This window comes from Zonotrichia albicollis, chromosome 8 (genome assembly GCF_047830755.1).
Source record: "Zonotrichia albicollis isolate bZonAlb1 chromosome 8, bZonAlb1.hap1, whole genome shotgun sequence".
NCBI classification, from domain to species: domain Eukaryota; kingdom Metazoa; phylum Chordata; class Aves; order Passeriformes; family Passerellidae; genus Zonotrichia; species Zonotrichia albicollis.
Window position 1 is genome coordinate 8,926,760 of NC_133826.1, and position 25,254 is coordinate 8,952,013.

Below are 25,254 nucleotides of genomic sequence, written 5' to 3' on the forward strand. Positions count from 1 at the left end.
CATCTCATGCTATAGTGCAGGCAGAGCACAGATGAATCCTGCATGTCCTTGGTGTGTCCTTCTCCTGTCACCCAGTTCAGGATCTGCCCCTAAGCCATGTCCCAAATGGGGACAGGCAGAAAAGCAAGGGGCTTCTGGGGTGTGCAAGCTCCAATTCCCTTTAGCTCCAGTCAAAATTGATCCACCAGTGACTGCTGCCCAGTTAAATGGGCCTGGCAGTGTCTTCTTCACTTCTAATAATATGCTGCTGCAGGTGCCAAAGAGTTCCTATGGCACCTGCACCAAGCTCACAGAGAGAGGGAGGAAAGCAGAGCAAATGCCTTGCAGGGCTGGACTGACCTGAGCTCCCTCGTGGCTGGCTGGTCTGGGGGGCTGCTGGATGAATTTACTTTTAAAGACTCCCTCTGAACATTGTGCCTCAAGAGGAAACCCTGGCATCACCTGCAGCTGAGAAGCTGTGCTCTGGGAAAGGAGTATGGATCCTGCAGAGATGCATCCTGCTGCCAGCGAATCAAACCTTCGTCTTAAACCCTCCAGCTTTATGCAAATGTGCCCATCAACCACATCCTCCTTGCCCTGTGCCCCACTCCCCAGCTCGCCTAGACCCGAGTTTAACACACGTGTGAGAAAGACCAGAAGCGTTTCCCTCACTAGAGCTGTCCCGCTGCCAAACAATCGCAGACGTTTCAGCGAGGCCAGAGCATCACCCATCTCATCCCCGGGGAGCGACACGTCACCGTGCCCGGAAGGGAACCGCGGTGTCAGGGCCACGCTCTGCCTGTCCCTGCCGCGACACCCGCGGGGTGCCCAGCGCTGCTCCTGCCCCACCCGGGACTCTGACCCCACGGCAGATCCCGGCTCCTGCCAAGCCATCCCACGCTGCCTGGCCGCTCCTGCCGGCGCCGAGCGTGCTGGCTCGGGCTTGCCTTTGCCGAGCAGGATTTAAATACCGCAGCGCGCTTCACAACTCACCCCACCTCCGACAGAAACGGAAAGTAAGTGCTCTGTGCAGAGAAAGTTTTTCTCTTTCTTTCTTTTCCCCTCTCCGGCATTTCTGTTTTGGATGGCGTCCAGCTTGGCCTGGCATGGAAACCCCCGGCTGTTTTTGTGTGTGTGTGCAGAGCGGAGAAGGGTGAAGGGAGAGGGATTGTGAAAAGATGGGGGGAGGAGGGGAAAACACTCCGGGATTTCATCGCTTTCCCCAGCTCCGCGCTGTCCTGTGAAAGCCGGAGCCAGCCGGGGCACGGCGCTGCCCGCCAAGAAGGATCTCAGCGCCCAGGAATGGAGCGTGGGCGCGGCTGGGAGTGAGCGCCCACCCGGGAGCCTGCGAGCCCACGGCGGCGGATGCTGGGGCTGGCAGGCCCGCTTCCGAGAGGGTTTTCCAGGGACAGCTGGAGCTGCCGGCAGGGTCAGGATGTGACATCACTGACCGGAGAAAAACCCTCGGCCCCGGCTTCTCTAACGAAACCCCCGTGAGCGCTGGGGCGAGGCGGTTCTCCCTGCCGCTGTTGCTGCTGCGATCCCCAAACTGCCAGCAGTCCCCACAGAGAGCCTGCCTTGGACTTTGTATCTTTTTAATTTTTTTTTTCCTTTTCCTGAATAAGAGCACAAAGTGCAGGGGAGGAATTTGAGAGTGGAAGCCGCCGTGCCGGGGGATGAGGTGAGTCCTGGGAGGTAAAAACCAGCACCGCACTCCTGAGGATGCTCCTGGGGGGCTTTGGCGAGACCTGGGCTGGCATTAGCCTAGGAAAGAGCAATTCTTCACCCAGCCGGGCCATGGACGCCTGCAGAAGGCTCTTCCCCTTCCTCCGGGGTGTCCCAGCTCAGCAGCCAGTGTGTAAATACCCCCTGTGTGTAAATACAAACGGGGATCCCCTGCTTGGGGGATGCTGGGCAAGGATCCGTGCGAATGACCGGGGGTGCGCAGGGAAAGGGGTCCCTGGGGACAGGGGACAGGCAGGGGAAGGCGGCACACGCCTTTCCCGACCGGGACAGCCCCCGCAGCGGCTCTGCCGGTGTCGGTGTCGGAGCGAGGGTGGAAAGTTGTGGGCGGGGGAATTGGTGAGAGCAAGCGGCGGAGATGGGTTTTCCGCAGCTGGCTTATCTCCTCTCGTCTTCTTCCTTGAGCTCGCAGGCCTGGAGCTCCCGGTTCTTGGAATTACGGCTCTGACAACGGAGTAATCACCCTTGGGACTGAACCAGAGCTGTTGGACACCACTGAGGCCATTGAACACTTCTTTTTAGGGCTCACAGCAAGTTACTGCTAGTAGCAGTGAGATCTCAGCTCCCAGGAATGAGGTATTCCCCAAAAGCCCCCAGCCCCACTGGGTATCATGCCTAAAATGAACGGGACATGCTGCCTGTAACCTGGAGAAATGCTGCTTTGCTTTTCTGCTTGGAGGTGTCTTGTGTGAGCTGGGAAAAGCTTTTTTTGGTGCCTTTGTGCCAGAGAGCTGCTGCTCTGTTGGTGGTGTGGCAGGGAGGCAGGCAAGGAGCAGCACAGAGCAGGGGGACAGCAGGGTGTAAGCAGCCCCGTTCCTGGAAGCCATCCAGGTCTGTTTCTCACGAGCTGGGGATTTCCAAGCACCATGTGAGTTGGGGGAAGCACCAGCACAGCTTCCCGCTGGCAGCTGTCCCCAGCTGTGGGGCCTGAGTCCTGCTCTGCTCCAGGGATTTGGGCTCATGGATGCTCTCATGGGTCTCTGCAGCACCAGGGGAGTTTGCACAAAGAAGGTTTGGCAGCAGGGGGATGCTGCTGAGAGCCCGGGGCCTCTCTGAAGTTCCCCCAGCCCATGTGCTGGGCCTTGATCCCCCTCCCGGCGTTCTGCCTTGGCTCATTTCCTGGAATGTTCTATCGTTTAGGTTATATTTGGGAGCAGCAGCCAATAACCCCGTTCTCACGGACAGCCCAGCTGGGGCTTGGCTCCAGCAGGAAGCACAGAGGGAGTGGGGCCAGTGCCCCAGGACTCTGCTCCCCAGCACCCTCCTCCTGCAGCCCCCCTGCCTTAGATGATGACAAGGCTGGAAAGGCTTATAAAAAGAGGGAATGTGCTCCCTTCCCTGGAAGCACCATTTGCCCACAGTCCCCCGCTGGGTCAGGGCTGCAGTGTCTGCAGTTCAGGGTTGCCTGGGAGAAGTCTTTGGGGCATGAGTCCCAAGGAGCAGCCCTGGTTGCAGAGATGCTCCAGGACAGGCTGAAGGCCAAACTGCATCTGAACTTCTTTGGGGCTTGAGGGGAAGCTCAGAGACAGGGCTGCTGGCTCCTCAGCCAGGCAGTGAGGCTTCCTAGAGCAGTGAAAAGCCAGCTGGGGCCTGCAGGTTTCTGGGCAGACTGTCTGTCTGGAGGCTGTTTGTCTGTCTCAGGGCTCTGGCACATGGTGGCTGAGCTGATGCTCTCCTTCTCCTCCATCTGGGATGGGGCTGGGTGGGACTTTGACACTGCCTGTGGTGGGGAGAAGGGAATCCCCTAAAGCAGAGGAACAGTAGGTATCTGGGTGCCCCAAAAGCAAGATCCCCTGGGGAAGCCCGAGGGGAACGTGCAGAGCTGGTGGTAATTAACCTACACTTTGCTCTGAGGTGCCTGGAGCTGGACAGGTCTGTGCTCTGCCTCCTTGGCCTCTTCCCGAAGCAGTGGGAGCTGGAGTCTCCCTGCGGGCTGCCCACAGTGCTGGACCCCTCATTGTGTGCTCCCCAGTGGTGGCACTGCCCACGGGGGTTGGAGTGTGCTGCTAACACAGCAGTTTCCAGGCACAGGCTTCTGCCAGGGTCTCACTGTCCCAGGATGGATCCAGGGAGGATGCACTTGGCACTGGAGCATGGGAGGTGCTGGTGTCAGAGCTTTCCTCTCTCCTTACCCTTCATGGTTGTTAGTGCTTCCCAGAGACACGTGCAAAGCACTCTTTCCCCTGAAGCCTCTGCTGTTGCAGCCCTTAATATAAAGGGAGCCTGGGGAGGGAGATCAGTTTTGAAGCTGGGGACACTGAGGCAGGGAGCAGCACTGTGACCATCATCCTGGAGTCTGGCAGTGCATCTGTCTGATCCTCCCTGCTGGTTTTCTGACTAAAGCTTATTTAGGGTCAGAACCAGAGATTTTCTTTGGCGACCTTGCCCCCATGCCTGCAGGACTGTGAGGAGGAAGCCACACTCCCACAGCTCTGCCTGCTCTTCCTTTTTGTTTTGTCGTTTCTAAACAGATCCTTCAGAGTTGTTTTTAATTTACAACAAAGCCCTCGCCTTGTTGTGTTCCTCTGTGGTTTCCAAATGATAAGAAAGAAAGTAAGAAAGAAAGCAAGCTAGTTTAGATAAAAAACAAAACCAACCCTCAGATCTGATATTAGCGCCTAAGTCTGACCCTGAACTTGCATCCCTCCCATCCAGTTAATTTCCTTTCATCTCTGGACTTGCCAGCAATCTAGGACATCAGTTTTTCACATGTCTGTGCCTGCTACCTCCCCAGCAGTGGTTCTGCCTTGTCCTTGCACAGCTGAACCCTGTGCTTTTCTGGTTTTTGCTAAACCCCACTGAGTTTTGCTTCTGCTGCTGCTTTTAAAACCAGCAGGACTGAAGCCAGCAGCAAAAACAGGGGTAGGAGTGAAGCCCAGCAGCCTTCATGGACAGGGATGGGATTTGTGGCCGCTCAGCTGGGTTTGCAGCCAAGCTCCTCAAAGCCAAGGCTATTTTGGGAGCGTGGATGGGGGGTGAGCACTAAGGACACCACAGCGTGGATGTCCCATGGGAAATGCCAGTCTCTGTCCTCCCAGAAACTTCACTCATCCTCTTCCAACCATCCTCTGTGGGGACACAGTGTGACAGCAGGGCGAGTCTTCAGCTCCACCTGCTTCACTCCTTGTCCACTCCCAAGCATATGAGGGATTTGTGGACCCCTGGAGTGCCAGCAGCACCCTGTGATGGGATCTGAGGCGTGGGGAAGAGGGTTTGCAGCCATTGCCAAAGTTCCTCTTGGGAAGCTTTGATTTTGCAGTGGGAACTGAAGGCAGGGAGCTGCAGGCTGCTGCCATGGCACCGGCCAGGGTGGGACCTGTATGATCATGTTGTAGGAAGTTGCTGCCCAAGCTTGCTGGATAACACTTTGCCCTTAGGATTTCCCAAAACAGGCAGGGTGAGCAGAGATTAGCACTTGGACGGATCTCCTGCCCCACCCCAAGCCCCAGTGCACCACAGCATGATTTCTAGGAACACGACAGCCCTGAACATCAGACTCAGCTGAACTTTGCACCATAAACCTTGGAAGATTTCCCATTTTCCATCTCTTTACATGGATCTGTCCCAAATACTTGGTCAATGATGGAAGAGCACCAGTCAGGTCGTATGCATGAAGGTGGAAACCTGGAAAATCTGATTTTCCATTGGCTGGAGCCCTTTCCCACTAGTTAGATTCAGGATGTGTCTGGGTCCATTCACAAAGGATTTTGGTTTTCTTCCCAGAAAACAGGTGGGTGTTGAGTCTCTGCCTGAGGGGAATCTGAGGCATTGGTGACTTTGCAAAGCCTGTTTGCTCCAAGCTGGTGCATCCCATCTCAGGGCCCCATCTACAAGGACCAGAGCTGGGGTCTCATCTCCTGGTCCTGGCCACCACTGCTCCCTCTACATTGATCTCTCTGGGCAGTGAAAGCTCTGAAATGAGTTGGAGAACAAATGTGTTCTTTGGCTCAGTGCCTCTCTCTGCTTCTTCAGGTCATAAATCCCAGGGTGTATTTTTGGCTTTGTGCTAAATGTAATTTCTGGAGAACATTTTTCTCCAGTAAAGATTAACAAGGTCTTTTAACAACTTGGTGATTTGATAGTGGTGGTGGTGAGGATCCTGAAAAGAAAACTGCTGCCTGGGGAGCAGAGAGGCTGTGCTGCCATGCTGGAATCCTGCAGGCTCAGGGACAGGTCAGCTCCAAGCATTTGGGCAGCAATGGGGTTTGCTCTCCATTCCCACTCAAACAGATGCATGGTAGAAAAACACCTGGCAGATGTTTAGCAATCTTGTTGCTCTGTTTTTTTTTTTTTTGAACTGGTGTTTTATTCAGATGGTGCTGAACCATGAAGCACATTCCCACCTGCCTGATCAGTGAGAGCAGCCTGCAGGGTAGCACAGAGATCCAGCTGTGGATGATGCAGGAATGCAGTTGTAGATGAGTTACAGGTCTGGCTTCAGCAGATGAAATGTTTATTTCCCAGTGGCTCAATACTTGCGGAGGACTTGCAGCGTGGGCACTAAAAGAGAGCTGATTTCACTGCTGTCAGCCCCTGCAAGTGACATGTTTGATGGGATGTCACCTGCCAGGGTGGCTGCTCATCACCATGGAACAGCCCAGTCTCTGCATGGAGGAGTCTGCAAACAGCAACAGCTCCTGAAGCAGAGCAGATGGAGCCAAGGCCGGCAGAAATGGTGACACAGAGAAATGTTTGTTGGCATGACTTCCCCTGCTGAAACTCCAGGGAAGCCTGGCTGCAGGGCCAGACACTGCTCAGCCCCATCATTCCCACTTTGCACTGTGGGCAAAGCCTGCTGAGTGCCTCATCCTGAGGGTATCCCAGCACTTCCTCCATTACCAAATTAGGAACCCTGTTGCAGTGGTTATATATAAATATATATGTATGTATGCATACATGCCTTTGAGAGCGTTATGTGTTAGCAAACTCCCCAGAAGGCTTTTTTTAGAGGTGTTATCAACAGGATGTGCTTGAATATGTGGAATCCAGGAAGTCCTGGATAAGGGCTTTTCTTTAGAGCCTCACTGTGCCCAGAGTCCCCTGGCCTCCCATGGGATCCATCGGGACTGCTGTAGCACAGGCCATTCCTGAGGCACAGATAGGAGTCATGACATCATGCTGGATGCATTGGCTGGCATTTTGGAGAGATTGTGCTCTTTTCTGAAGTGGGAAACAAGCTCTTTGTCATGGTTGGAGCCAGTTGCTTGGAGCAGGGAAGAAAAAGCGTCCAAGAAACAGCCCCCCAGTCATTGCCCAAAAATAAATGAGGGTGACAGGGATGTGGCTCTTGAAATCCCACCCAGCCACGTGAGATGGGGATGGTCTGCAGATACTCTGGTGTTGAAGTCATACTGCATAACATTGTGTGGTGGCTGTGACCCCCTCTGAGGGGCAGAAAGCACCCAAAAACACACAGGTTTTTGTGTCTGGGTACAGCAGAACATGGTGGGGCTCACGCTGTGCTGTGTAAGGCTGGCAAGGCTGTGGCTCCAGCCTGTGGGAAAGGCTGTGGTTATGCACTAATGGCATTCATGCTGGGCTTCCCACCAGCATCAGGGTGTGCATCCATGAGAGGGCTTTGGCAGCATGTGCTGGCTGCAGTGCAGAAATCCCTGCCAGGCTGATGCTGCAGGCATTGGGATGATCACTAGGTGCTGCTCCCTCCCAGTGATGACCCTGGGGTGAGCCTTAAGGGGAGCAGAGGGTTTCACTTGAGAGATGTTTAGCTGATCACAAAATAGGACCTGCCTCAGGCTCAGGACTGAGTTCAGGAAATAGAATTTAAATAACAAGCTTTTGGGTAAAGTTGTCTTTTAAATGATGAATGTTCATCCAAGATTTGTACCATTCCCTCCTGCTCGTGACTTTGGGTCAGTCACTTCCCTTTTCCACAAATATTTTCCTTCCTTTTTCTTAACTGCTTCTCCATCTCTTCCCATCAGGGGGAGGCTGTTGGAAGACTTTCTCTTCCCTAAGCCTCAGCAAGGCATTTAGCACAAGGATGCCTTGGTCTCACATTAACACCACTGGTGATTAATGCAGGTAACAAAACACACAATTCCAGCCTGTCCAGGACAGCCTCGGGCAGATGGGATTTCCACTGGATTTCAGGGAGGAAAAGGAAAATACAGCCCTCATCTGTGCTGCTAGTCTTGGGCAGGAAGGGGTGAGCTCAGCACTTTGCTGAGCCCTCGAGTCACCCAGAGCATCAGCTGCACCACCAAGGGCTGCCGTGTGCATTGTGTGTGTGCCGGGAGAGCCGGCGGCATCCTGGCAACGTTGTTCTGCTGTGCTGGGCTGCGTTTCCCTCCTTCGGATGTGGGTTTTGTTCTTTTGGACAAACACACCAGGCAGAGCAACAGAAATAATCCCCCCTTTTCCCATTGATGCTGGCGCTGGGGCTGTGTGAACCAGCAGCCAGCTGCGGTCGCAGCGCGGTCCCTGGGGCCTCGCTTGCCAGCCGCTGCTGCAGGGTCAGGGGTTGTTTGTACTGACAAGTCCCTGGGAAAGAGATGCTTCCCCTTTGCCAGGAGAGGGAAAGGCCACCAGAGTGGGACTGCCTGAACTGGTGAGCTCTGCTGATATCATGGCTCTCACTTTATTGCAGCACTTGTTGGTAAAAGTGTGGAAGGAAGAAGTTGGCTGGAGCCTGGTGAGCTCCTGGGGTTCTCAGGAGGGAGGAGGGCTCTGTCTCTGTCTGCCATCAAGCCTTGCATGGGGAACTTGTGGCAGGGCTTACCCTCTCCAGTGCCAGGAGCTGCTGTGTGAGGTGGCAGCAGCTGCTCCAGCTCACCCTGGTGGGTGTGAAGGGGCCAGAAGCTCACTCCAAATCTGTGTCCCCACGTGCTGTCACAGCAGTGGGGTCAGCCCTGTGAACCCCTGCAAGTGTGTCCATGCATGCTGCTGTCCTCATGTGTGACTGAAATGTGTCTCCTTCTCCTCCCAGAAACCTCCATCCCTGAAGATCCCAGCCCTGGGTTTCATGTTGCTCTGAGCCTCTGCCCTCACCCTGGCTGGCCCTGCCCACAATGGCCCTGTGTCTCAAGCAAGTCTTCAACAAAGACAAAACCTTCCGTCCCCGGAAGAAGTTTGAGCCGGGCACGCAGCGCTTTGAGCTGTACAAGAAAGCCCAGGCCTCCCTCAAGTCCGGGCTGGACCTGAAGGCAGTGGTGCAGCTGCCTCCTGGCGAGAGCATCAACGACTGGATCGCCGTGCACGTGGTGGATTTCTTCAACCGCATCAACCTCATCTACGGCACCATGTCCGAGTACTGCACCGAGAGGAGCTGCCCCATCATGTCCGGCGGGCTCAAGTACGAGTACAGGTGGCAGGATGACAGCAAGTACAAGAAGCCCACCAAGCTGTCGGCCCCACAGTACATGTGCATGCTGATGGACTGGATCGAGATGCTCATTAACAATGAGGACGTCTTCCCCACCAGGATAGGTGAGTGGGCTCTGGTTCCCTGCAGGAAAGCTGGGCTTGTAACCGGTGCAGGTTCCCAAGCTGGTATTGATGAACTTTGTGATTCAAAGTATTGTGGCGTTTCCCTTTCCAAGTGTTTCTCGGTGTCGCACCCTTTTGCTCAAACTGAGTTTGGGATTTCTCATCCTACTACTAGGGGATGTGGAGCAGAATATTCTCCTTTTCTGTGCTTGAACATATTCTGTGTTTGTGAGAAATGAAGGCTGATAGGTCATTAGCCTCCTTGCCTTTCCTCAAGAGGCTGAGCTGCAGAGCTGGTTAGAGGTGGTCGTCACATCCCTGCTTTTCTCTAAACTAATCAGCTCAGTTTCTTTCTGGTTTTCCATGGAGGTTCATGGTCCCAAGATCCAACCCTTGCTGCTTCACTCCTCAGCCCCTTTCCATCTCAGCCCTGATTAGACCTCACATTTTGCCAGGTAGCTAAGGCACTGCTTGAGCAGAGATGTCCCGAGGATGTGGCCTTGCCACTGCCAAGGCCCAGGGTGTATGATACACCTCTTCAAAAAGAGCTGCCTGCAGCAGCTGCCAAAGGTAGCACAGCTTTCAAACTAACCCCTCTGCTGCTGATCTGAATGCTCAGCAGCTGCCAAGGCTGATATTAGCTGCTACTTAGCTGCTTTTTGTCATTTGGGGAGATGAGTTCAAGGGTTGGAGTTGATGGGGCTTCCAGAGTCTCAGGTCATGCCTTGGAGAACTTGTTTTTCAGACAGAATGTGAAACTACTTGAGTGTAAAAGAAAAAAAGATTTAAGGAGCTTGGGGCTGGAAAGGCATAACTTTGCAAGTCTGCTTGACCTTTTTGTTTGCCAAGCAGACAGAGCTTTATGAAATCAGTGCAGCTTATGGTCAAGATTTTCATCAATGTGCTGGGAAACATTGAGGAAAACGGTCTGTGTGGGATTACTGGCATTACTCACTGTTGTAGCCCCATTTGGCTGGGCTGTACATGTAGCTGTGTGTCTTTTTAAGGAAAGTCTCTGGCCCTGGGAGCCTGAGAGGGGTTGTGAGTCTCTGCAAGCAAGAGGGCAGGCAGTGCCTGCAGCCTGGTTGTGCCAAACTGTTTTGGCTTTGGGATGGGGTGACTCCTCCAGACCCCTGATTTGATCTGGCTGCTCTGGCTTTGCCTGCAGTGAGGGTGGGACAAGTCCCTGAAACCCAGAGCAGCAGGCACTCACTGCTTCTTCCCCTCACTGGTGGTCTGGGGCAGGCAGGGTGGCTCAGTGCCAGCTGCTCATGCTGGAGGACAGGCAGGATGATGCCTTTGGGGTGTGTGGGACAGGCAGTCCCTGGGGTGCACCAGGGCATTCCCTGTGCTGTGGAGGCAGATTTCCCTCGTGGGCACAGTGGGGTCCATGCCCTGCAGTGAATGAAGGAGGCTGGAGGTGTGGCTGTCTGTGCAGGATACCCTGGGCCAGCAGTCCCAGCCCTGCTGGGGACAGTCCTTGGTCATTCTGGCTGCTGCTGAGGGGTGAGACAGCAGCCACAGGGAGCAGGGTAGGTGTTCCTCTTCCTGAGGTGGCTTGTCCCCAAGGAGAAGATCTGCGTGCCATTAAAAGCAGAGGCACAGATGTGGATTTACTCTGTTTTCCCTCCAGCCAGAAAGGAGTGTCCTGATCCAATTTCAGGCCTTTCAGGTCTGCTGACACTGCTCTGGGAAGTAAAGGTGCACAGGGAGTATTAACACCTCAAAAAGCAGCCAGCCATGGGAGGGACATTGCAGCAACCCCTGCTCTCCCACATCTCTCTCTCTCTGAGGTACAAAAGCCAAATACAGTCATGGTCCTGGTGGTTTTCACTTCATTTCTGGCACTTCTCCCTCTGAGTTGTGCACATGGGAGGGATGGCTGGTTTCCATTTCTCCTTTCATTTCAGTTTAGGGGCAGTTCTGGGTGAGATCCAGGATGACTGTAGGTGGACATGGATCAAATCCATTTTCTTCTCTTCCAAGGCTTTCCTGCGGTCCCTTTTCCTAGCTCTTTTGTTGTGGGGACCCTCATGTCCCCTGATTGACTTCAGGTCCTGTGTCAGCATGTTGTGGTGGTGTTGGCCTCACACAAGTGAAAAGGAACTCAGGCTGAGGTGGCACTCTAAAACACATGAAAGGCTGTTGGGGAGGCAGGGGGAGGAGGGAGCTGGTGGCACTTTGTCATGAGTGTGTCCCCAGTTATCTGCCTTTCACTGGCCTGCCTTGCTCACTAGTAATTACTTGGCAGCTCTGGCATTTCAGAAGATGGAGTGTTTGGCTGAAGGGAAATGCACTGGATGACAGAGGAGGCTGGCCAGGATGGGGGACTTAGGGACAGTGGCCAGGGTGGCCAAACAGAGGTGCTTAACCTCTCTCCTAAAGAGCAAGCCCTTGGGAAAAGATCCAGGACAAGGAGAATAAGGCACTGAGAGGACACAGAGAAGATGTGAGCTGTTTTAAGGAGAGGAAAAGAGCTTGATGAGGTGATGAGGGGAAATTACAAATGTCATGCTTTGGAGTTGTGGTGAGACTCTTGGATGTTAGCAGCAGAGATGGATTTAGCTTGAAGGTTTGTTTCACCGCTGCTTGTGCTGGAGAGGTTCCTGGGCACAGCTGCCCACTGTCTAAGCGAGTGTTTCATGGGCTGTGAGCAGCTCAGCTTCCCCTCCTGGCCCCTCTTTGCCATGTGCAGTAAAGCTGTCCCAGCACAGAGATTTCCCTGGCTAAGGCCACCTGACAGCAGACAAAACAGACTTTTTTCATTTTAAATTTGTTTTTAGAAGCAGCAGGTGTTCCCCAAACTCACAAACATTGCTGGAGGCTAACCTCAGCATCCTCCTGCATCCAAGAGCCACACAGCCTGAAGCAGTTCATGATTGCTGCTAGGCTTCTGACAATTGAGAGGTATCTCATGGGTCAGAGGAGGAAATCTTTCACCCCAGAGTGAGGGGCTCAGCTAGAAATGAGCAGAGATGGTTCATTTGTGGGCTCACAGGGTCCTTAGGCATCACAGGGGACACCTTGGCTGGGGTAAATGGTCACAGCTGCAGCGACCAGAGCAGAGCTGGGCTGATTTGCACATTAAAGCATCTGCTCCTCCAGCACAAATCAGAGGTGGGAGGGGAGCAGAGTGACAAACACCTTTGCTTTAGCCAAGCTGTGTGATACAGAGCTCTTGCCAGCTCTGCAGTGAGGCCAGAGGGACAGCTGGCACCCCACATGGCAGGAAGGGAGCCCAACACCAGCAGACAGTTTGTGACCTGGCAGAGTTAACCAGCAGGACTGCAGCCCTGGGATGGCACCAGCAGAAAATCACTGTGGTGTAGATTATTAGCAGGTCTGGGGGCTGCCAAGCCCCCAGCATTCCACAACAAGGGTTGGGAGAGATTCTGTGTCATCCCCATGCCCAGGGAAATCTACCTGCAGAGCTCCATGCCACTGTCTAATCCTTTCTCTGGAGTGGGAACTGTTTGTCAGCCAGTTAAGATGAGACAAATCCCTGCATGGCCTGAGCTCTGCCAGCCTGGTGGCTATAAATCTACAGGAGCAGCAGCCTTCCCAGACAACCCATATCATCTGGTGTGTGCTAGTGCTTTGTTTCCACTCTTCCAACCAATGTAGCTGTCCTGAAAAATACATTTAAACGGAGAGCAAGCATTTTCCCCATGCAGGGAGAAGAATAAATGATTCTACAGGTGTACTTTCACCAGCTGGTAAAACTATATCAGTAGATTTATTCAGTGAGTGGACATCCATGAACAAATTACCAGCTGGAAAATCTCCTCCCAGTAATCATTGTGCCCCGGGGTGCCTGGTCTCAGGGAGCTGCTGCTGGGCAGTGCCGTGCTGAGGAGGAGGGATGGCTGGGTGGGTCTCCAGGCTCCATGGCTGTGTCTGCACTGCTCAGGCCAGCACCAGGCTGGCTGCACGAGGCCAGGTGTGCTCCATCAGCACCATGGTGGCTGCTGAAGCCCTGCTGCTGTTGGATGAGTGCAGACACGGAGTTTGGAGCAGCCCCAGTGCTGGAAGCACCCCGCGCTCTTCGCCAGATTTGCCCGTGGCTCAACAGAGCACCGGCCACGGGAGGTTTTGTAACAGTTCTTGGAAAGCTTTTCAAAACTCAAGCCTGTCATTCAAGCAAAGTCCCAGAACAATTATAAAAACCAGAGAAAACCTGGTGCGAAATTATCTGATACTTTCTTGCCATAACAACAGGAGAAAAATGTTCAGAATTCAGCTAATTATTGGTGTTCTCTCAGCTGGCTCTTTTTTACGTGATTTGTTGAGTTTTTTTTCCCCTGCTTTTTTTCTTCCAAAATTAATACCACACCAGCTTGCAGCTGCCATCATGCCATTAGTTTTAAACAGGGCTTTAAACACTTATTTTTAGGAAAAATGAATCACTGAACACCACAATGGCCAAAATGAAATTGAGAAATAACAACAACAATTCATCACGAAGTTCACTGAATTACTGCATTTGCAGAGGAAAAAAATACAATTGCCAAGAAGCAAAATAGCTTCCCAGTACTGATTCATCATGAAAAAATTAAATTGGCTAGTGCACAAGTGTTGGGGATAGGAGATGGCAGGAAAGATCCAGGACCCTTTGGCTGTCCCTTACCCTAAGCACAGGCACTTTGTTACCTCTCATTTTCATTTCCTTTTACACATGCTTTCCTTATGTTTTAAAGCAATCAGCACAGAGTGGGGAAAACAGATTCCTTGGAGCTTTAAATAATATCTTGGGATTTTCAAGCAAAACGTCCAAGACAAACTAAAGGTGCCAATTCATTTCAGGGCTGTGAGTCACTCTGCTTGGAGTGAAATTGTACCTGCTGCACTTACAGCTTTTTGCCTTGGCTTGGAGCAGAAATTCTTCATAATATCTAAACCAAACATCATGCAAGAACAGTCAAAGGGTGGCTGCTGCCTGCCAGACTGTGGGCTGCTGCTGCTTTCTCCAAGGTTGCTGTAAACTAAATGTAAATGTAATTTCAGTGCTTTTAAATCAGCCCAGGTGGGTTTTGTGGCATTCTGTTGTCCCCCTGGGGTAGTTAGACCACCATCAATGGGATGAGTTGGGATGGTGTTTTTTGGTCTCTGCAGGTGCACAGGGCTGGGGAGGGAGAAGCAAACCCAAGCAGTGTCACCCTGTTGGGGTGATTTGTCCAACATGAAGGTCCATCCTGACTTTCCCCTGGCCTGCTGTATTTCTGCTAAGAGGACACCTCAGCCATGCAGGGCCTGTCCCACTGGACTCATCCCTCTGTCTCATCTACCTGCTACTGTCTCTGTTTTGCGCCATGATGTGCCACCTTTGAGATGGAGCAAGTTCCCTGAGCAAGGGCCACCAGTGCCCCAGTCCCAAATGCCATTAATGGGTGCAGCCTTCTCTGAGGCTGATCAGCCTGGCCCAGCCTGGCAGGGAGATAGGAGCCCTATGGGGAGCAGCTGCCCCCCTCCATGAATGGCAAGGGGCCCCACCACTCCATGGTCGCTGTTTCAGTGGCCCCTCCCAGGAGCCAGAGCAGCCCTGGTGGGAACAGCAGCGAGCTCAGTGTGAGGCTGAGCACCTGCATGAGCAGGAAAGGCATGTGTGGCCAAAGATCCCTGTGCCATGGCTGTCCCCTGGCTGGGACGTGCTGGCTGCAGGGAGGAGGCACAGCCTGCCCTGGCAGTGTCCCCTCTGTGCTGGGGAGGATGTCACATGTGCTGTCTGCTGGACATCCGCTGCAGCAGCGCTGACCCAGGGCAAGCCGCGTTCGTGCCGGATCCTTCTGCTGCTCTTGGATGCAGCCTTTACTGCAGAGCCTCTTCTTTCAGCTCTGGGTGAGGGGATGGGGTGTTTCTCCAGCTCCCCACCAGCATGGCCAGTGCCTGCCGGGGCTGCTGTGGGTTTCTTTCCAAGTCCAAGGCAATCAGCAGCGAGGCACCGCTGCTGGCAGAGGCAATTGGCATGTCAGATATCCGCCCTGCTTCCTTCCCGAGGGGAAGTGCTTTGATCGGCTGGCACGGAGCCCTGTGCCAGATGCAGGGTCCAGTCAAGCATCTCTGGCCTGGATCGAGGGTCCTGGCACAGGACACAGACCTGGCTGCAGCACAGGGACAGGAAACAGGACCCTGCTGTGCCTCCCTGGGCAGGTGTGCAAGCGAGGGTGTTGTGGGGAGAAGGAATCAGAGCCGGACCCGAGCCATCCCAAAGGACCATCCATAGTGAGGGGGATGTCCTGGCATGGGACCTGTAGAAATCCATTAGTGACATTGGTGACAGGCAGCCACCGCTGCAGCCTGGCCGTGCCTGGAGGGGACAGCCGCACACTGACACCTGGTGATGGACACAAAGAAGGGCATCTCAGCCTCAGCTCCAGGGAGCTTCCGATGCTCCTGGTTCGTGTGAAACACAGTGGCTGAGTAGTCCAGAAGCGAGTTTGGAGGTCCTGGCAGCCTGATGGTATCTTTCCATACATCATTAGGTTTAGGAGTTCAACAACTCCCATAGTTGCTGATGACTGTGAGATTTTAATTAGCTAACCTCTAAAGATTCTTTGTAACTCAAACTATTCTCTGATTCTGTGATTTAAGCTAAATCTCTGCTCCCTGATACAAAAGCTGCTTCTGGAGAGCCCAGAATGTAGCTGGAGGTGTTTCTTCTCTAAGTCTTTCAGCTGCCTGCATGTCCATGAGGACTTGCTGGTGACAGATGTATGAGAGAAGACAATTTCCGGCTAACCTCAGGACAAAAGCTGTGGAAAGCCACTTGTCACCATCTGCCATGTCTGGAGGTGGCCCATCTGACAGCAGGATCTGCACCATAGGTGCTGTCAGCCCTGGGAGCCTGAGATCTGTTTCATCTGCTGTTCACTCTCTGAGATTATTTTCTTCTCAGCTCAGGACTGGGTTGAGGGTTGCTGCTTTCCTTCCCTATCACTCTTTGCAGTTTGGCAATAAATTCCCAGTGATGGTCAGGTTGGATTTCCCCCTCACCGCCTGCTTTGACTGGGGAGGCATTTGGTGACTGGGACAGGTGACAAATGAAGGTAGCAAATGCCTTCCTGCCTGCTCCTGGACATTGCTGAGATCCCAGCTGCCTCTGGTCCCAGAGAGGTGACAGACTGTCCAGGACAGTGTGTCCAGTTCCCCAGCCATTGCCCAGAAATGTGCATTCACCAATAATTATTTCCTGTGATCAGCTATATTTTAAAAAAAAGTTTCTTAACCAGTTCTTCAAAGTTGGTCTCCAGGGGCCACCCTAATGGCATGTCTGAGTCCCCAGCTGGGTGATTCCAGCTTTTATTTGCTCAGCAAATCCTCACTCAGGGCAGAAAGCTCAAGGGGAGCCATTGATAAAGCACTGTGTCCCTCCTGCCTGCAGGGGAACCTGGAGTGCTCTCTGATCCCTGCCTGTGTCAGACTAGCAGGAAAGGAGAGCTCTGTAGCCAAGGGTGCTGGGCAGAGGCAGATCTGCAGTCACATCCCTGAGGTGTTGGCATAGGGACAGCCTGGTTGTACTTTGCCAGATGTTAACACCTTTCCTGAAAAGTCCTAATGGGTTCTATCAGAGCTGTTGGTGAAACAGGTCATGCTGAGGTCCCTGCTGCAGGAGCAGCCCTGGGGCTTCAGTGTGCTTGTGGTTATGCAGATTAGTGGCCACAAATCAGTCTCAAAACCACCTCTGTGTGATGCTGAGCCAAGGTCTGTGTCCTTCTCCAAGGGGTGGCTGGGACATCCAGATGTGGGATGAGCACAGATGCTTTAACCTTACCTTCTGCTCCAACAGTGTGCATGCAGGGAAGGGAGACCGGGCTGTGCTCAGGGTGACTCTGCTTTAGACCAAAAATAATTTTCTTTTATGAGTTCCAAACCCAACGCCTGCCCAACCCTGGTGACTGAAAACAGGCTCCACACGTGAAGGAAGGATGGAACCTTTGTGTTTGCCACCCACAGAGGAGAGGGGCTCGGCACTGCTGCTGGGAAACAAAACTGCCAGGAGCCTTTGGGAAAAAAAAACCAGCTTTAATTGCCTAGCAAGGCTGGTGAGAAAGATTCAAAGATAAAATTACCATTTTTAATTTTTTAGCTAAGAGATTTGCTGATGCTTTCCTGTGCACAGAATGTGTGAGCTGGCTATGGTTGAGCAGAGTTTGTTTGGAAGGATTTTCAAGAGGTTATGTGCTGCATTAATAAGAAGCTGAGGGAGGAGGCTGGTATAACCGTGGGAAGGAAGGTTTTTATTTTGTTCTTTGTGTATTTGCATTGAATTGCTCTGGGGAGAGGAAGAAGCCTCAGGAAAACAAATATCAGTTGTTTCATTCTCCTCCTCACAAAAAAACCCCCAACAAAACAACAACCCAAAAAATTTAGTGTTTCAAAGCCATGTTTCCTTTAGAGATTTACCCCAAGGTTGCTGGCACTGATGGAATCACACCCTGAGATTTTCCTTGTGATAGCAGTGTGTTTTGAAAAGGATGGAAATATCCCACACTGTGTCCTTGTGCGGGACAAAGCTGAAAGTATGGAGCGAGATGTGGTGGGTCCCATCCTATGAGGATATCTCAGGATTATACAGGCACAATGAAATTAAACCCCAAACATCTTTAAGATGGGCTGTTTTCTTCCTGATTTAATGAGACATTTTATTGAAATAAGGATCAGGAAAAAGGTAGAAACTCCACCCATTTCTGCGGACGCATCAGAAGTGATGTCTGAGGGTGTGAGGAGGAAGGAAGACAGTACAAGCCATGCTTTTGGGTTCAGAGGAAGGTATCTTTTCTGGTGGCAGATGGTTTGGCTTTGTTCACAGTTTGACTTACATTGTGCCTGTGCAGGCTTGTAGGGGAAAGGCAGGGAGAGGGGGCGGAAGGATCTTCCGCCAGATTGCTCTGGATTGAGCCAGATGTGGAGAGTTGCAACCTCCTCAAACAAAACCCACTCTTTTTTCTCTCCTATGGCAACTCTCCACATCCTGAGCCCATGCCCATGTGATATTGCTGGTTGGGCGATGAGGGAATATGTGAGAAGAGCTCAATGGCACACTGTCCCAGTGTCACTCTTGGCATTAGATAAGGGTCTCCTTCCTTGTCATCTATGACTGCCTGTCAAGCACTGCAGAGACTTTAAATGCTAACGGGTTTATTTTTAAAAAATGTTCATATGGCTTCCAATTTGCTTCTGCTTTGCAGGCGTTCCCTTCCCCAAGCAGTTCCAGCAAGTTTGCACCAAGATCCTCACCCGCCTCTTCCGTGTCTTTGTCCATGTCTACATCCACCACTTTGACAGCATCATCAACATGGGTGCTGAGGCTCACGTCAACACCTGCTACAAGCACTTCTACTATTTCATCAGGGAGTTCAGCCTCATTGACCACAGGGAGCTGGAGCCTTTGGTAAGGATGGTGCTGGCATGGGGAGGTGGAGGGTGAGTGGTGTGGGCTGGACAAAGGTTGGGGCTGGACTCTGAGCAGTGCTGACCCTCTCTGGACTCTCTTGGCCACCCTACCTCAGACACACAGTCATGTTTTCTGTCCTGGGACCATCAGCCTTGGTGCTCTGAGTGAGAAATTCCCAGCAGCACCAAGGAAACCACTGATCCTTTCTTAACCTTTGCCTCTGCTGTCATGTCTGTGAATTGAACTTCAGTACCCTTAGGACCACCACAGAGTAGTGTTCCCATAGCGACTTGGTAGCTCTAATGCAATTTGCACATCAAACTGTTTCCACCAACTTGTGCCCAAGTGGCTTTCAGGAGTCAGATTTGAGCCAAAGTCTCTTCTCCAGAGTTTTTCTTTTAGCATTCCCTGCTTGAGATCCTAGTGTGAATTACACTGAGGCTGCAGGGAGGGCAAGCCCTGGTAAGACACACAGCTTCAGACAACAGCTGTCCAGGCCATGCTGGAGAGGCCTCACTGGATCTCCCAGCTTCCCTACAGCCTCCCTTGGGGAGCAATTAGTCAGGCAGAAGGTGAGAGCCCTTGACAACAGCAGGATTTGTGGGAAGCAGAGGCCAGACAGCCCAGGGCTCATAAAGCAGAAAATGCACATAGTTGGTTTTGTAAGAGAAGCAAGTTTATCACAGACAGGGTTGAGTGTAGTCTGACCTAGAGAGGACATGTTGCAGTGGGGAAAGAATTAATAGGAAACCCTTTTTTTTTTGGCATGTTGTGATAAGGGCTGGGTTTCAGAAAAGGCTATATTCAGCAGCAGAGAGTCAGGGAATACCAAGAGGATATAATAATCCAAGAATGAGCTGAGTAGAGTCCCAGCTGCTTGCTTAAGATCTGAAGGTGGGGGAGATGTCCCTGCCCCTAAGAGCTAAGCACTTTGCTCATGTGCTTTCATTTGTCTCAGTCAATTTTTGGCCTATCTGCTCTAATTATGATTTAAGGGGATGGAGAGGTGATGGTCTAATTAGGGGAGACTTGAATGACAAGTATCAACTTTAAATATTTTGTAGAATTCAGTTGTAACACATATTCTCACAATGGCCCTCAGCTCCATAAAATGGCAGCTCAGCATCAGCCTGTACTCTGTCAGTGTTCCTCATGACAAACCTCTTCAGCATTGCTGTACAGTCCAAGAGGTGTCATCTCCTTGGACTGCTGCTTGCTAATGTAAATAATTAACACCTGGCAGCCAAGGCAGAGGCTGGCTTTGTTAAAAAGGCTTTCAATGCCAGTGACTCACATGCAACATGAGATGACTATGGGTCTCCATAAATCTCAGGTGAGCAGATTCTTTCCCTGTGATGCAACCACTGCCAAACTACAAGGAAATGAGACACATTTGCCCCTGGTCTATCTGTGTCTCATTGCCTGCCATCCAAGCCTCAAGCAGAACCAACCACAGGGTTGAGAGGAAGGACCAGGGAGGAGGAAAGGCCTCCTCCCCTCAGGCACTGAGCTGCTTTAGGTGTGTCTGAGGGTGTCCTGCAACCAGGCTGCCTCATCAGCCCAGACAGCTGTCCTAACCTTGCATTTATTTAGTCCCCATGAATCCCATTACAGACATCTAAGCTTTCCCCTGGCTGAACCTCCCTTTGCTGCTTCAATTTCCCTTTTCTAAAGCTTCTGTGGGATGTGATTTCTTAGCTGGAAATCTTGGGAACTGGGAATGAGATCCTTTGTACGGAAGAACTAGCAAAAGGCAGTGATTCACTCTCAGTAAAGCAGGGAAGATGGGGCCAGAGAGAAGACATGCACTTGCCTCCTTGATGAAGGCAGCTCGTGGTGCTGGGCTGCAGCACTGGCACGGCTCCACTGGTTATGCTCTAAAGCAGAGCTGTGGGGATTTCCTGGGTGTGAGGAAAGCCTTGGACATTTGGGGCTGGTCTGAGGAGCTCACTGGTGACTTATCAGCCCACTGGTCACTGCAGTGCCCCCTGTTCATGGCTGCTTTAGTGCCTGATGTTGTGCTAGTGGGGTGGGTGCAATGCTGGTGCAAGAGGATGTGCACAGTCCTCTCGCCCTCTTCTTTTCCTTTCAAGATGTTTGCAAACATTTCCTGTTTGCAATGTGATTTTGTGGCAGAGCACCAACTTTTCATTTGATGGCCAGGTTCTGAACTCAAGTGATTTTGTATGTTACTCCTACAGGAAAACCCTCTTTGTCACCGTCCCTGATGGATTTGAAAAACAAAGTTCTCAGCACTGAAAATCAGAGTTTGCTCCTTCTGTCTCCCTTGGTTATATAACTAAAGGACCTTTTTAGGGTTGCTGAAGGGTCATTGTCTTTTCCTAGTTCCTCTTTTTTTCAGAGTTGCATTCTTCCTTCTCCACACACCAGTCCTACTTCCAATCTATTTTTAATGTGCAAACCTTCCTCTGGGGGAAGGTACATGAGGGGCCCTGTGGGCACACAGAACCCAGTGAACCAGAATCACACTTTCCTCACTTCAGGATTTACAAGATGCTAGTTGAGCTTTTCAAGGCAAAAACAAATACCATCTTCCACCAGCTGAAAGCTGGACACCTTCCCAATGTGGCTGGCATGATGCCATTCTGGCTAAAGAAAAGTCTGTAATCCTAAACAGAGCTGGAGGTTTCCTGTGGCCCTGTTATTAGCACTCATTTGCATAGCAGTGTGACTGTGGGATCCCTTGCTGAAACCACAGGGCCTCTGGGTGAGCTGTGGTCAGCTCCTGGAGTGACAGCAGTGAGCTGCTCCGTGTCCCATCTCCTAAGGCAGCAAATAGAGCTCTGAGAGTGTCATCACCTTGTCTGGCTGCTCTGCAGCTGAGCCAGGAGCAGGGCCTTCATCTTTCAATATCTCAGCCAAAGCTCTTTCCTTGGACTGCTCTCAAGGCTAGGGCACAGCCAAAATAACCTTGTGCCACAGAGACGGGGGAGAGTGCCAGGATGGAGCTGCTGAGGCAGCTGAGTTCCCAGGAGGGCTCTCATGGGAAACACAAGAAGCTCCCCAGGACTCCCACGGTTGTTTCCCTGGGTTGGTTTTGGACACCTCCCAAACTGCCTGACATGTCACACTACTCCAATCTGTCTTTGCACTTACTGTTTCTTTCTTTTCTCTCTCTCTTCAATGCAGAAAGAAATGACAGAACGAATTTGCCACTGAAGTCTTCTGGCAGATGAACTCAGCTGGCTCACTCAGAGCCCAGTGGGACAAGACAGACCTGTGGTGGGAGACCTCTTCCCTAGGACTTGCTCTGGGCATTCCAGTTCACTGACCTATGAACACTGCAGAAGTGCCTCTTCAAGCCAGGGCTGAATCCTAAGTTTTCCAAGAGCCTCTGGGCAGTATTTTCTTCTTTTAATAGATACCAATCCCTGTTGTATGGTTCCTGTTTTAGAAAGTACTGACTTACTGGAGAATAAGGCAAGGTGGTTTACTTTTGCACACTCTGATTTCTAAGACTCGATCTGGCATCAAATTTTCAGCAACTTTCCCTCTTGTTTTGTCCTCAGTTACATTGATCTCCAGATATTTCATTTTCAATTCCTGCCCTGTGAGCAGGTATGACCTTGGCTACCAGGTGTTATCTTTCCCACAGGCAGTGGGTTTGTGGAAACACCTGAGATCAGCCCTGCAGAGCTGCTGGCATTTCATCCCACTGCCTTCACATGGTTAGTTGTTGATGTGCTGTTTTTAACCATGAGCTGTGAATGTCTCCTAATTCATGCTTTACCAAAGGGACCATTTTTCCCTTCAAGGGATTTTTCACGTTTGGAAAAGGGACTTGATGATGTTCTAAGATGCATTCAATACTGCTTGGACTAATGGGAAGTGCCCCCATGACCGAGGAGGTGAACAAGATCACTATTCAGTGTGATCAGCACACACTACCCGAGAAAGTCTCAAAAACTGGTGGAAAGAGACTCTTGCCAGAAAACGACATTTTCAACACGTCAGCATTTCCTGAGGTATTGTCTTGGCTCAAGATGGGCAAATGCTGGTTATAGAAACTGTTGGTTTTCCATAACCAAACCTTCCAGCAGGTGAAGAAGGACTCATAAGAGATATCTTCACTACTCTGCACTTAAGGTCCCCTTCCAACCCAATATTCTGTGATTCTTAAACCTTTTTGACCATCTGCAAGCATACTATTGCTTCCTGGTCTGTGCCATTACTCCCCTGAAAGGTATCATGTCTCAAAATTTCCTCCCCTTCTGCTTGCAGTGTCTGATAATTAGTGTTGTGTTCCCTGTGCCATTTTAATTTTGACAAAAATATTTCTATTTTTCCTTTTTTATTGTTTTGGGGGAGTGAAAATCAATTTGTCTGAGCCACAGAATTGTTATGTTTGTGTTTCCTGTTCTTTTTCTGGGAAAGTTTTCTGTATCTGACACAGATAATATTTATAGTCTGGGGTTTGTCCACTTTTGGGATAGGGAGGGGATGTGGCTAGAAAATGTAAATGTTTAGGCCAACATTAATGTGCACAAGTGAATTCTTAGTGCTCAAAGCACTTATTTTGTTGTGAAAATATTTTTTTAAATCTTGTGTACCAGATGTATATTTTTACATGGTAATAAAACAGAGCAAAATGGACACAAAACCACCTGATGCATCATTCCAATATTCTCTGCGTAAAATAATCAAAGTCCAAACATATTTGTTCTGTTACTAATTAAAGAAACATTAATGAGCCTGCTGTACTTCATTCTTCCCTGGTCCATCTGTGTTAAACAGGCCTAATGAACAAGGATCACTGGAAGAGTGGTTTTCCCCTGAGAGCTGCAGCACTGATGGATCTCAATGTCATGCTGAGACCTCGGTTTGTGTCTCAGAGAATGACTTAACCCAGGTCAGTGCTGCTGGCCAGCATCCTCCACCTGCAGGCTTTGTACCAGAATTCCCCTGAAGGCATTTTCCCAGCAATTCCCACTGGTGAGCTTCACTCACTATTTTTTGCAAAGCTGTGTATCCTGGAATCCGTGTTCCTGCTTCTTCACGTAAATCAGAGCTGCACAAATTGTTTGTGTGGCACGAGTCGAGAGCAGCTCTGTCAAGAAGTTTCTGCTTTCCTGAGGAGTGAAGCCTGGCTGGGCTCAATGCACAGCACCCTCTGGGAGCTGGGAATGTTGGAATTATGGAGAAGCTGTTTCAACAGCAGGGTCTAAGGCATGAGCTGATAGCAGCCTATGGCTACTTCCAGCTGAGGTACAAGGATGACAAAGTCCAGCTCTTCTCAGCAGTGGAATATTGTGAGACAGTGACCAAGAGCAACAATTTGCAGCTTGGGAGGTTCAAAGTAGACAATGGAAAACAAAATCCAAGGGAATGGTGGAGTCAGCAAACAGGTACCCAGAGAGAAAGTGTTAACCTTCTTTGGTTAGACAAGACTTGGTGTAAATAATTTCCATAAATAAATGAAGCACAGAAGCCAGCTTTTATTTTTGTCCTCCCCATAGTCCTGAGGCCATGAGTTCCACCAAGTAATTTATTCACTATGAATTGCAAAAGGGAAGTGTGCTTCAAACCCATGCCTGAGGAGTTCAACCTTGCTGCTTTGGGACTGCTTCCTGTTTATCTCCTCCACACCATGGAGCTCCTATAGATTCCTGGGGAACAGAAAACACTATTTTTGAAAGATCAACTCACAGCCTCATCTCAAGCACTAATTTACAAAGAATTTCAAAGGTCTTGTTGTGTTTTTTTTTTTTTTTCAATTTCTCTCCCTTTTTAATCTGGTTTACCCAAGGAAATAAAGCTCATGATTATGCTGTGACAACTGTCCTCCATAACTCTGGAAGCAGTTTAGAAAGGAGACAAGGGAGATCATTCACTGCCAAAAAGATCTTTTTGTTTCTCCCCCAAACACGAAACTATTCCCCAGATCCTCATCCATCTGAGTGCCTCCCAGTCCAGAGACTTTAAGGCCTGAGATATTTATGAAGCAGAAAGTGCTGAGATAAGTATCAGAGTCAAACTGCTCCTTTCATGTGTCTCAAGTGTGCCTGTGAAGCTCCAAGAGCCCCAGAGCCTCAACAAACATCCCTGAGCAATTTGAAAGCAGACAGGAATCCTGGGATACATTAAATATGCACATATCACTTGTCAGCCCCAGCTCCTCAAATGACTCATCTGCTCAGCTGCCTGCCAGGTGCTTGGACTCATCTGTCCCTGTGCAGAATTCCTGGATTCCTCTGATGAAGGGCAGATGTGCTACTGCCAGGATTTTGGTTTTCGTCTCTGCAGCCAACATTTCCTTTGGAACTGATCAAAAGTCTGTGGGGCTGGTCACCAGGTCAGGTAGAGGCTGGCATGGGACAGACTGTGCTAGACAATATCTGCAGACACTGAGGAATTTAGGAATAGCTTTGGATGGGAGAAAAAGGGCCTTGTGGAACACAATGGCAGCTGTCCCTGTTGCCACAGGGATGTGGCATGGAGAGGGCTCAGGCTCAGCCAGTGAAGCAAACTGCCTTTGGCCAGGCATAGGCAGGGATCAAGGCTGACCTCCCCTGGCAGGACATGGGGTGGTGGTGGAGGGTTTGCTGCTCTGAGTTATGGCTCCTGAGTTTAAACCCGCCCAAGATAAGGCTGGACAGTCCTGGTTAAATGCTCACAATAACATGACATGAACTGGACTGAAATATTCCTCTCCTGGTAAAAGTTTGTGAAATGTA

The 25,254-nt window shown here is 50.9% G+C and overlaps 1 protein-coding gene across 3 annotated transcripts; it reads left to right on the forward strand.

Moving 5' to 3' along the window:
* Nucleotides 1-674: 674 nt before the first annotated feature.
* MOB3C (MOB kinase activator 3C) lies at nucleotides 675-23,508 on the forward strand. 3 transcript variants are annotated; one of them, XM_074545850.1, is made up of 6 exons: nucleotides 675-995; nucleotides 1,605-1,660; nucleotides 2,128-2,298; nucleotides 8,669-9,168; nucleotides 18,354-18,556; nucleotides 21,710-23,508. In XM_074545850.1, exons 4-6 carry the CDS (start codon nucleotides 8,751-8,753, stop codon nucleotides 21,737-21,739), a joined length of 651 nt encoding a protein of 216 aa, XP_074401951.1. In that variant the 5' UTR covers nucleotides 675-995; nucleotides 1,605-1,660; nucleotides 2,128-2,298; nucleotides 8,669-8,750; the 3' UTR covers nucleotides 21,740-23,508. The 3 variants fall into 3 exon arrangements, with proteins under 3 accessions (XP_074401951.1, XP_074401952.1, XP_014119248.1); XM_074545851.1 differs by having other exon boundaries at nucleotides 2,135-2,298; XM_014263773.3 differs by having other exon boundaries at nucleotides 675-1,660; nucleotides 2,135-2,298.
* The last annotated feature ends 1,746 nt before the right edge of the window (nucleotides 23,509-25,254 follow it).

What these genes read in the sequence shown, in the direction of transcription:
- MOB3C (XM_014263773.3), top strand. Translation starts at nt 8,751, where the DNA reads ATGGCCCTGTGTCTCAAGCAAGTCTTCAACAAAGACAAAACCTTCCGT. An exon ending in CGTCTTCCCCACCAGGATAG is followed by an intron (nt 9,169 to 18,353) that starts GTGAGTGGGCTC and finishes TCTGCTTTGCAG; the next exon opens with GCGTTCCCTTCCCCAAGCAG. An exon ending in ACAGGGAGCTGGAGCCTTTG is followed by an intron (nt 18,557 to 21,709) that starts GTAAGGATGGTG and finishes TCTTCAATGCAG; the next exon opens with AAAGAAATGACAGAACGAAT.